The sequence below is a fragment of the Orcinus orca genome, chromosome 6 (assembly GCF_937001465.1).
Source record: "Orcinus orca chromosome 6, mOrcOrc1.1, whole genome shotgun sequence".
In the NCBI taxonomy this organism is placed as follows: Eukaryota; Metazoa; Chordata; class Mammalia; order Artiodactyla; family Delphinidae; genus Orcinus; species Orcinus orca.
In genome coordinates, this window is record NC_064564.1 from 100,130,488 (window position 1) to 100,143,103 (window position 12,616).

The 12,616-nt window shown below is 39.1% G+C and overlaps 1 protein-coding gene across 4 annotated transcripts in view; it reads right to left on the reverse strand.

Annotated features, from left to right (window-relative positions):
* Positions 1–320: 320 nt before the first annotated feature.
* The window catches only part of ZFP37 (ZFP37 zinc finger protein), a 45,757-nt gene continuing 33,461 nt past the window's right edge, over positions 321–12,616 (reverse strand). For 3 of the 4 annotated variants that reach the window (XM_049710966.1, XM_033427423.2, XM_012532859.3), the window contains 3 exons: positions 10,076–10,202; positions 9,632–9,766; positions 321–2,891 (listed from right to left, as the gene is read on the reverse strand). In XM_049710966.1, coding sequence (XP_049566923.1) covers positions 1,381–2,891; positions 9,632–9,766; positions 10,076–10,175 — 1,746 coding nt within the window. In that variant the 5' untranslated portion in view covers positions 10,176–10,202 and the 3' untranslated portion in view covers positions 321–1,380. The remainder of the gene's footprint in view (positions 2,892–9,631; positions 9,767–10,075; positions 10,203–12,616) is intronic. The other variant, XM_049710967.1, reaches the window with a different exon arrangement.

The window sequence follows — 12,616 nt, forward strand, 5'->3', positions numbered from 1 at the left end:
AAATAGGTTTCCTGTGCAAACCCAAATTGATTAACAGTATCTTCTGGAATGCATGCTTAAGAATGATTCTGAGGCCAAATCTAGATTCACTCAGAAAGAGTGCAGTGATACATTAACAAGGTCTGCTATTGGGCAAGAACAGGAAGTAGTGCCATTTGCTGCAATATATTTGAAATCCCAGATTGAGGTATTTGTGTATAAGCACTTTGAATATGAGATAAAATGGAGTGATTGTGCAGAAAATCACTTTCATTCAGCTGCAATCACAGTTCATCTTCAGTCTTTAAAAATGTGATGAATAAAAGAAACACAGTGCTGAGTTATAATTGTAATTCGTTATTTTAATGAAAGAACATGTTTGATAGGAAAAGCCTTTGTGAATTCAGTATCAAATTTAATACCATATCCTCATTCATGAATAAGCATAGAAACTCTTACTTTGTCAAATAACATCATGGAGTGGGTTCAGTGAAATTTTTCATTAGTACTGATTTATACATATTAAAAGGATTTTAATTGTGAAAATAATATATGTACATGATTTAAAAATGTAAAGAGTATACAATAAAAAGGAGGTCTCCGTCCCATCCCAGACCCCATTCCTGTAGTCCTGTGCCCAATGGCAACCGCTAAGTTTCTTTTGTATTTTTCCAAACCAATTTACTCACATATAAATATACATAAATATACACAAATACATACATACATACACACAGACAGACAGGAAAACACACACATCCTTTTGTACACAAGTGGGAATAAACTATATACACAGTTGAGCAACCTGCTTTTTTCACTCAACAATATATCTTGGATAGCATTCCCTACCAGCACCTGTGTGTTCTCAGCTGATTTCTTTCATTTTCTCTTAATTTTGTGTTAACATTTTTTTAACATAGATAATAACCCTTCTATAAAGTTTTCTGCTGACGCAGGAACTAGCAAAGACATTAAGAAAGAGCTGCATGATAGCATCAAAGATGAAACTCATACCAATGGTCACACACATTTATACATGGCAATAAACAGATACGCAAATTCAATTCTCACATGTGGTGCTTAAGTACACAACCCTCAAGCAACTCAGGAATTGTCAGAAAATGTAATTTGTTTCTCTAGTGCTCTGATTATTCAATTATTAACAATTTTAAAAGCTTTATATTCAATCTGAATATATAGATCCTTTAAAATATTTTTAAAACAACATTTTATATAAAAGGTTTAAACTCTCCATCCATTTCTTCCATGTGGTGATTCATTTTCAAATTCTCTCATGTGTAACGAGGTGTAACTTCTTGTTAAAAGCTTTCTAACATTCTTTAAAGTTAGAATACTTCTAAGGTTAAATAAAACCTTTAGTTCAGATTTCCCACACTAATTTCACTCATGAGATTTCTCTTCTGAATGAGTTTTCATATGTTTAGTAAGGGATGCATTTTGTTTGAAGGCTTTTCCACATTCATTACATTCATAAGGTTTCTCTCCAGTGTGGGATCTCTGATGTATAACAAGTTGTGACTTTGCATTGAACGCTTTTCCACATTCATTACATTCATAGGGTTTCTCCCCAGTATGAGTTCTCTGATGTACAATGAGGTGTGACTTTTGGGTAAAGGCTTTCCCACATTCATTACACTCATAGGGCTTCTCCCCAGTGTGAACTCTCTGATGTTGAGTAAGACCTTCAATTTGCTTGAAAGCCTTCCCACACTGATTGCATTCAAAAGGACTTTCACCGGTATGAGTTCTCATATGGTAAGTAAGAGATGAGCTATGTCCAAAGGCTTTTCCACATTCATTACATTTATAGGGTTTCTCTTTAGTATGAGTTCTTTGATGTATAATGAGGTGTGACTTCTTGCTGAAAGCTTTCCCACATTCACTACATTGAAAGGGTTTCTCACCTGTATGAATTCTCATATGTTTAGTAAGGGATGAGCTATACTTAAAGGCTTTTCCACATTCATTACATTCGTATGGTATTTCACCTGTATGAGTTCTCACATGTTCTGTAAGAGATGAGTTATACCTAAAGGACTTTCCACATTCCTTACATTCATAGGGCTTCTCGCCTGTATGAGATCTCACATGTTGAATAAGGTTTGAGCTATGTCTGAAGGTTTTCCCACATTCAGTACATTCATAGGGCTTTTCACCAGTATGAACTCTCAGATGGTCAGTGAGGGCATGTTTATGACCATGGGCTTTGCCACACTGAATACACTCATACGGTTTTTCTCCAGTGTGAGTTCTCTGGTGTACAACAAGGTGTGATTTTTGGCTAAAGGCTATCCCACATTCATTACATTCATATGGTTTCTCACCTGTATGAATTCTCTGATGGTCAACGAGTCCTTGTTTGTGGCTGAGAACCTTCCCACATTCATTACATTCATATGGTTTCACTTTATTCTGAGTTTTGTCACACTTAGTAGGAGATGAGCTATGGCTGGATGATTCCTTATGTTTTTCTCCGGTTTGAATTTTGTCCCGTTCAGTATGTTTCTTGCCAGTTTGAGTTTTGTCAGGCCTATTAGATGAGCTATGGTTGGGTAATTTCTCACATTTTTTTCCAGTTTGATTTTTGTCTTTCTTTGTACCAGATAAGCTATGGCTGAATGATTTCATATGCTCTTTAGCTACATCAGGTTTCTTTTCTACATAATTTCTTACATGACCAGGTAAGTCTAAATTCTTTCCATGTGAATCAAATTTAAGAAGCTTTTTTTTTGAAGGAACATATCTTGTACTCACATTTTTTTCCCCCAATGAACTACATTCATGGCTCTTTTTCTTAGTCAGAGTTGTTTTCTTGAAAGCAACTTCCCCAAGGAGTTTGTTTTGAGATTCCTGGTGGTTCTCTAGCTGGTCATCATGTTGCTGGACTTCTTCTAAAGTGGAATTCAATGAGACATTCTTGTGAATCTTTGCACTCTCATATTTTGGAATATAACTTATAAAGAAATGCCTTGTTGCGGGGCTGAATCTTTATTCAAGCCTAGTATCCTAAAATGAATGAAATATCAAGTGCAAATGTCCCTGTCTTTTTGGACTGGAGAGGCAAAGTGCTGTAGTAAAAACAGGAAAAGAAAATTGACAATAGTGATTAGAAAAGGCTTTGGCTGTTTATAAATATGACCTTGCAACCTGGGATAAAAGATGAAATAAACACAAGGAGCAGTGAATAAAAAACAGATGAAGTTAAAAGCTTGTAATTGTTGTTGACACTTTTTGAAGTCTCTCCTTAGCCCAAGCTGCCCAGATTTAATAACTGCCAATCCACCAATAGTATTTGGCTCTTACAGCCCATCTGTATTCATCCAACTCTCCATAGTCACGGCTGGAGACAGCTGGCTCAAGCCAAGATGTCCAATAAGAGTATGTCTCCTAAAAACTTAGGCCCTAGTTAGTCTCCACTGGGTGCTAAATTTAAAAATGATATAAGACAAGCACTACAAAGCCACATTTTCCCTATGTAAACAGAAAGTTCATCAGTGCAAAGAATAAAGCATACATCCACAGAAAAGCAGAGATGTAAGATCATGTGTCCTCAAAGAGACCATTTGCATAATCCCAGTTCCTAATGGCTTCCCAGTACTGGTTCTAGTTCCCAGCTGAAGTATCACCCCTTAGGTTACAAGAAGCCTTATAATAAATTCCTCCATTTACTTAGGATAGCTCAAGTAAAATTTTGTTATTGCTCCCCAAAGAGCCAAAATAAGAGAAAATAAGGTAAGTCCATCAAAGAGTATTGAACAGCATATAGATGACTGAGGGATTAAGCAGGAAAGGATGTTCCACTGCTACCACCCATGATTAATATAATAATGCAATTCCTGTAGTAAGAAACATCCCACAGTTTCTATGAGTTACCTGATGTTTTTACCATATTATAAAGTTTGATATTGGCAAATAAACTTCACACCATTTGGATTTACAGTGTACACGCACACTTGTTTTCCAATAGTTTGCTATGGAGTATATCTTCCTGTCAGGTCACTCTAATTGCCAATTATAAATTTTAAGCTAATTCCTAACTCTAAGTGATTGCTCACATTCTTTCCTCCATACATTATACAATTATACATTTTGAGATATCTTCTCAATCTATGCTTCCCTTCTCTGAGACCACCACCCACATTGACAGATGTAGGCAGCCATGTTTGTAGTATATGATCTAACTTCTCCTTGAAAACAGTTGATCAGACAGTGGTAAACACCAGGCTCCAGCTATTCAAGAATTCTCCTAAGAACTTAGAATTGAAACTTGAAGACTTCTGTTAGCTAGATATGGATGTTACATATGTAAAAACCAAACAATTTAGAAGCTAGGACTACCATTTTGGGGGTGGCCTTTTTCAGCTATGGACATGGAAAAACAGAAAAAGCTTCAGGATAGGAATCAAAGAGACTCAAAGAGAGAAGCAGATATAAGAGTCCCCATGACCTCAGAAAGAAAGAGATAAAAAGTGAATAGTTGTTTTACTAGTAAAAGAACATTACATGGATAAAGTGAAAACTGAGTTCAAACAGAAAAGAGTTATGGTGTTTGAATATACAGCCAGGAAATACTATTACTTTTATGGAGAACTTGTAAGAGATTAGTTCCCATAGAGTAGATCAATTTTTATAAGTATGCATAAAGTAGTGTTATAGTAGGAAGAATTGGAGTTGCCAGCCGCTTTTTCATTTAGGAAATTTTAAGTGATGCAAGCATCCTGAGAGAAAGAGTATAACAAGAACTTTTTTTTTTTTTTTTTTGGCGGTACACGGGCCTCTCACTGTTGTGGCCTCTCCCGTTGTGGAGCACAGGCTCCGGACGCGCAGGCTCAGCGGCCATGGCTCACGGGCCCAGCCGCTCCACGGCATGTGGGATCTTCCGGGACCGGGGCACGAACCCGCGTCCCCTGCATCGGCAGGTGGACTCTCAACCACTGCACCACCAGGGAAGCCCAACAAGAACTTTTATGTAGCATGACAAGGCTGCATCTTCCAATGTCCAAGGATGCTGGGGAGGATGGAGGCAAATCTCCTTCTGGGAAGAAAGGGATCAAAACTCAAACCTTTCCCCTTGAGGTGTAACATTATAAGAACCTCTTATTATGATGATTTGGGCTGGTCCCAACTGACATTGGCCAGCTGGAAAAGATATAAAGCACCACAAGAGAAATTTACCATGAGGGAGGGGAGGAGGCTCTGAACTAGTGAACTGGTATAATAATAGGGTAATACTAGGGGAGAGCTGGGTCTGGCAGAGCATGTAATTAAGGCTATAAGCTTGTCCTGAATCTGAGACAGTAACTAAGACATGAATTTTAAGCTAAAATGACTGTAACTTCAGAAGCTGAAGCATGGAGCTCATTAGACCCAGCAAATCATTGGAGGTAATAGAATAGTCCTTCTTTGAAGAAACTTCAAGGATGATAGAAGAACCTGAGCCAAGAATAGAGTCACTGTAGCAATGACAAAAATGTATGTATTAAATGACTCAGGATTATTTTTTAGTTGTAACACCAAGTATCAGCGAGAAAAGTGAAGACAGCCAAAACTGGAGCCACTAATGCATGGATCAAAAATTCTATGAAGGACTTCTCTGGTGGCTCAGTGGTTGAGAATCCACCTGCCAATGCAGGGGACACGGGTTTGAGCCCTGGTCCGGGAAGATCCCACATGCCGTGAGACAACTAAGCCCGTGCACCGCAACTACTGAGTCTGCACTCTAGAGCCCGTGAGCCACAACTACTGAGCCATCATGCCACAACTACTGAAGCCCGGGAGCCTAGAGCCTGTGCTCTGCAACAAGAGAAGCCACTGCAATGAGAAACCTGCACACAGCAATGAAGGGTAGCCCCTGCTCACCGCAACTAGAGAAAGCCTGCGCGCAGCAACGAAGACACAACGCAGCCAAAAATAAATAAATAGAATAAAATAAACAAAAACAAACAAAGAAAACTCTATGAAGTCTCTTCATTTGTCATTTGAAGGACTGGTCCCTCTGGTCTTGGGAAATTCATGGAGTCTTGAAAAATTCAATGTTAGAAGAAACTTAAAAAGATATTGTGGACATTCTGCTATTTGGGGACTGTAGTGGTATACAATAACTGAATATTTTAATGTTTGGTGGCAACATCTAAGATGAATATTTTTAAGGGGGGATTTAATAAGCTACCTAAGAATTGGAGCAATTTAGGTATGGGACAATATGAATATAATTTGGGTGATGTCAGTCAGAACTGAGGGGGGAAAAAGAATCAGGAACTGAGGAAAGAATAGTAAGAGGGAAGGCAGAGAGCAAGGATTCATGGGAACTCCATGGCAGACAGGCCTAAAATCTGACCCTGATAAAAACGAGGAAAGTGGAAGGAAGCTCTAATTTAGAAAGAAAGATAAAGCTTTCAATTTCTGACCATCTGAGAATAAGCTATCCTGTAAGGAGGTAAAATATAAGACAAAGGAATTGAAGATTTATCTGGACAAGATAAATTTATCTTGGAAGTCACCAGTATAGAATAAATAGCTTGTATTTACACAATAGATTATTCCTTTGAGGAAAACAGAATTAAAAAAAAGAATAGATAGTAGAAGACAAAACCTTAGGGACACTTCAAAGTGAGAAAGAAGAAAATCTGGTGAAAAAACTGGTAAAGGAACACTTAAACGATAAAATCAGATTCAAGTGGTACAATTCAAGCTAGGTGGGCAAGAATTTCAGGCTGATCAAAACTATTAAAATATGCACTGGAAGGTTACCACTGCTGACTTTAAAGTCAGAAATTGTTAGAGGCATGGATCCTATGGAATTTGACTGCAAGGGTTAGGGAGAAAATGGAAATAATGCTGGTGGTATAGACCACAGATCTAGAGCATTTCACAGTGAAAGGGGGGAAATGGAAAGTAATGAGGGGCAGGAGGATTACACCAAGAGATCTGGATAGAGGACAGATTTAAGAATGCCTGAATCTCTAAGGAGAGGAATTTGATACTATGGGGTCTAAGAGTGTGGGTGGATGAAGGGAGAAAAGCTGAGGATATTAGGAAAAGGGAGGATAATTTTAAAAAGCATTGCTTTAGAGAGGTAAGCAGGAATGGGATTACTTAAGAAAACAGCTAAAAGGGTTCACTGCTCTTTCTCAAAACTGAGCAACAGAGAGCATGGATGAGGAAAGATGGCTATGTGGAAGGGTCAGTTAGGCATCTGATGGTCTGGTATCCAAGGTTTAGAGCCCTGTTTTTCACCTTTTTTCCTACCACAACCCGAGTGGTATGGCAGACTGTATTATTGTTCCCTGTGGATTACACCTCCCAGCCCCACTGTATGGCCATTTGAATCCTCCCTGTGAAAGGAGTATACGTTCCTACCCAGTTGAACTCGGGAGTGGCCAGGTGATCTGCTCTGACTAATGAACCAATAAAATGTAAGCAGAAAGAGATATCTACCACATCCAATCAGTGATTTTAAGTCATCATATGGTTCCACTCCCTCTTCATTGCCTCTGCAATGAGACCAGAATTGGCCAAATAGGGACTGCTCTTTCAGTGTAGGTCACAAGATAATGTGGAAAAGGGCTACAGCTTGAGCAAGAAACAAATCTTTCTTTTTTTGTTTTTTTTGTTTGTTTGTTTGTTTGTTTTGCAGCTCGCAGGCCTCTCACCGCTGTGGCCTCTCCTGCCGTGGAGCACAGGCTCCGGACGCGCAGGCTCAGCGGCCATGGCTCACGAGCCCAGCCGCTCTGCGGCATGTGGGATCTTCCCGGACCGGGGCACGAACCCGTGTCCCCTGCATCAGCAGGCGGACCCCCAACCACTGTGCCACCAGGGAAGCCCCAAATCTTTCTTTTTGTAGGCCACTAAGATTTTGGGGTCTTTCTTTAATGGGACGTAATTTAGACTAAGCTGACTGATACAAATGGTATAAGCAAATCCCCATAAGTCACACTGGCTCCCAACTACAGTGAATCTCCTATGAGAACCTCTCATGTGGACAGGTTCACAGAAGGAAGAGATATTAGAATCTCCAAGGTTGGAGAATCTTTGTAGTTTGAACTCTTTTTCCCCCAGGAGATTTTGATATTTTTCTACTGCTACTTCCTAGGATCTATAAGACGAATTTAAGAATAAATTATTCGAAGAATTCCAAACCCATGCATCTATTGTCAATTAATCTATGACAAAGGAGGCAAGAATATACAATGGAGAAAAGACAGTTCTCTTCAATCAGTGGTACTGGGAAAACTAGACAGCTACATGTAAAAGAATAAAATTAGAACATTCTCTAACACCATACACAAAAATAAACTCAAAATGGATTAAAGACCTAAATATAAGATCAGATACTATAAAACTCCTAGAGGAAAACACAGGCAGAACAATCTTTGACATAAACTGCAGCAATATCTTTTGGGACCTTCTCCTAGAGTAATGGAAATAAAAGCAAAAATAAACAAATGGGACCAAAAAAGCTTTTGCACAGCACAGGAAACCATAAACAAAATGAAAAGACAATCTACAGAATGGGAGAAAATATTTGCAAACTATGCAACCAACAAGGGATTAATCTCCAAAATATAAAAACAGCTCATACAGCTCAATATCAAAAAAAAAAAAAAGCAAAAAACAACCCAATCAAAAAATGGGCCGAAGATCTAAACAGACATTTCTCCAAAGAATACATACAGATGGCCAACAGGCACATGAAAAGATGCTCAACACCGCTAATTATTAGAGAAATGCAAATCAAAACCACAATGAGGTATCACCTCACACCAGTCAGAATGGCCATCAAAAAGTCTACAAATAATAAATGCTGGAGAGGATGTGGAGAAAAAGGAACCCTCGAATACTGTTAGTGGGAATGTAAATTGGTACAGCCACTATGGAAGACAGTATGGAGGTTTCTTAAAAAACTAAGAATAGAGCTACCCCATGATCCTGCAATCCCACTCCTGGGCATATATCTAGAGAAAAACATAATTTGAAAATATACATGCACCCCAATGTTCATTGCAGCACTATTTACAACAGCCAAGACATGGAAGCAACCTAAATGTCCATCAACAGATAAATGGATAAAGAAGATGTGATATATTTATACAATGGAATATTACTCAGCCATAAAAAAGAATGAAATAATGCCATTTGCAGCAACATGGATGGACCTAGAGATTATCATACTAAGTGAAGTAAACCAGACAAAGACAAATATCATACGATATCGCTTATATGTGGAATCTAAAAAAAAAATGATACAAATGAACTGTACAAAACAGAAGCAGACCTACAGACATAGAAAACAAACTTATGGTTACCAAAGGGGAAAGATGAGAGGAAGGGACAATTTAGGAATTTGGGATTAACATATACACACTACTGTATATAAAACAGAAAACCAACAAGGACCTATTGTATAGCACAGGGAAATATACTCAATGTTTTGCAATAGCCTATAAGGGAAAAGAATCTTAAAAAATATATGCATGTATAACTGAATCACTTTGCTGTACGCCTCAAACTAACACAATATTGTATATCAACTATACTTCAATAAAAAGAAAAAAATATATTTTTAAATTAATAAATAAAAATGTGAAAAAAAAAGAATTCCAAAGTTACCACTAAGAAACTAGGAACTTACTTCCATTGGCTCCTATTCCCTTGGGTCTTGCTATTTCACTCAGACCACCTTGTCTGGGTCTTTTCCCCTTCCCCAGCCATGGCTCTTCTCCTTTTCCCAACTTGGATATCATGTCTGGTTTGAGAGCTTGATATCCTATTCATGAGAAAAGATAGAAATTGAGTGTTAGAACAACAAACATTCCAGAAATCAAGCCCTACCATTTAAGCTTCAGAGCTTTTAAAGGATAAAAGAACACACGGCTTCTGAAATTTCACAGTGCAGATGTCCATGTACCCCATCTGAGTAGATCCTCCATTTTCAAGGCAGAGGAGCACAAGTATTCTGGCTAGTACCCAAAAGGGATTAAAACTCTTTGACTCATAAAAATTAAGGATAAACTTATCCAAGGACTTCAGAGAGAAGGCATCACAGTAGGCACACTTTGAATTACTTTGTCCTTACCCATTGAGGCTAGGTTGCTGTAATTCTCCAGCATCACATCCTTGTACAGGTTCTTTTGAGCAGGATCTAGTTGCTCCCATTCCTTCTTGGTAAAGGCCATAGTCACATCTTTGAATGTTACCGATCCCTGTAATAGCACATTCCTAGTTCAGTCCAATGTTATCCACATCAGTGAAAGATGCAGACAAGATAATAATGACTTTCTCTTACCTTGACCATTCACTGATGATCATAATGTTATACACGGGGCTTATGTTTTTACCCAATTTTGCATTTTTGTTTTTGAGAGACAAAAATCATATTAAGAAATGTCCCTATAATGGACTCAATGTGTCCCCCCAATTCGTTGTTGAAACCTTGCCCTCCAATGTGATGATATTAGGGGATAGGGCCTATGGGAGATAATTAGGATTCAATGAGATCATGAGAGGGGAGACTTCATGAATGGGATCAGTGCCCTTATAAGAGTCATGAGAGAGCTTGCTTCCTGTCTCTGCTCTTTCTGCCAAGTAAGGATCCAACAAGAAGTCTGAAACCTGGAAGAGGGCTGTCGCCAGATCCCGACCCGATGTCGGACTTCTAGCCTCCAGAACTGTCAGAAACAAATTTCTGTTGTTTATAAGCCACTTAGTATACGGTACTTTGGAAAAAAATCCTATGATTATCAGAGAGAAAGACAATTACAACAAACAAACCAGAATCAGTCTTCATCTTTTCTTCTGTAACTAAAGACTATGGAGGAGTGTTTATAGAGTTCTGAGGTAGAAGAATCGAGACCCTTGGTTTTTATGACCAGTCAAAAAATCATTTATGTTTGGAAGCAAAAGTAAGGTATTTTAGGCATGTAAGGATGCAGAAAGTATATTACCTATGTACTTTAGAAATAAAGAGAAGGAGGGAGGGAGAAACTGGGAATCTGGTAGGAAGAGGAGAGACAGGAGGAGAAGAAGAAGAGGAATGATTTTTAAAAGAAGGAAAATTGGATCAGAATAAAGATTTCAAGATTGGGAAAGACTTGAGCATATACAAGAGAGAACTACGAATAATAAAACCAGTAAAATGTCTAGTTACATCCAAGTAACTTGATAACGTTCTTGTGCAATTGTTACAAAAGTAACCTTAAAATCAAGAGGCATGATGTAAGAAAAATAAGCAGGCATATAACTGGTTGGGGACAGGGGAGAAATTAAAGCATGTTAAACTTCTCCTCTTATTAGGCAGCTACTGGAGAATTCTGAAACTGATAAGTATACATTCAAACATGTCTGTTTAACATTTAAAGATCACCCCTGACCGCCATAAGCCACCAATAAATTAGCTGCATGTGTCACCAATCTCTGACGTCACAAACGTCGTCACTGATTCCTATAACTCCCGTCATTAATTGTCACTGGCCTCCCAATCACTGAGCCAGCTGGCCCTTCCTAATCACTAAGCCTATAATTCCAAAATTACTGATCCCAACAAACTCCCAATCACTAACAGCAACAGATCTCCCCAGTCACTTGCCGCACACTCTGATTACATATTCCCACAGGTTCCTCAACTATTGATACCAGTGGAACATATCAATCTCCATCTCTGGTATCACCCCAAATCCTATCAATCTCCAGTCACTGATGCCAACAGAACTCTCAAACAGTGCCTTTTACAGAAACTCTAATCACTGCCAGTAAACTTCAGTACACGCTCACCCTCTTTAGCCATTCCCTTTGCCTGCTTGCTTTAACCAAAACCTACCTGTCTCCTGAGGACTCTGTTCCCTTACAGTGATCCCCGTGGAGGTTGTTTGCCCACCTCCACCCCAACCCATGTACCTCAGGGCCTGAAAATGAAGTAAATTATACTTTCAACAGTTTTTCACTCATCCTTCAAAATCCCTAACTCGTTTAGAGTATCACCAGACTTTAACCCATTAATAGTCTGGTTCGATGATTCACTAGAAGGACTCACAGTGTTCAGCATATAGCTGTACTCATAGCTATGATTTAGCACAGCAAAAGAATTCAGTGCAAAATCAGCTGGAAAAAGCTGCATGAGGTGAAGTCCAGAGGAAGCCAGGAACAAGTTTCCAAGAGTCCTCTCCCAGTAGAGTCACACAGTACATACTTAATTCTTTCAGAAATGAGTTGTGCTAACACATGTGAAATGTTGTTTACCAAACGATGCTACTAACAAGGGCTTAATTTCTAAAATATACAAACAGCTCATAGAACTCAAAAAAAAAAAAAAAACCCAATAAAAAAATAGGCAGGGCTTCCCTGGTGGCGCAGTGGTTGAGAGTCCACCTGCCAATGCAGGGGACTCGGGTTCGTGCCCTGGTCCGGGAGGATCCCACGTGCCGCGGAGCGGCTGGGCCCGTGAGCCATGGCCGCTGGGCCTGCGCGTCCGGAGCCTGTGCTCCGCGGCGGGAGAGGCCACAGCGGTGAGAGGCCCGCGCAACGCAAAAAAAAAAAAAATAGGCAGAAGACCTAAATGGACATTTCTCCAAAGAAGACGTAAAGATGGCCAATAGGCAGATGAAAAAATGTTCAACGTTGC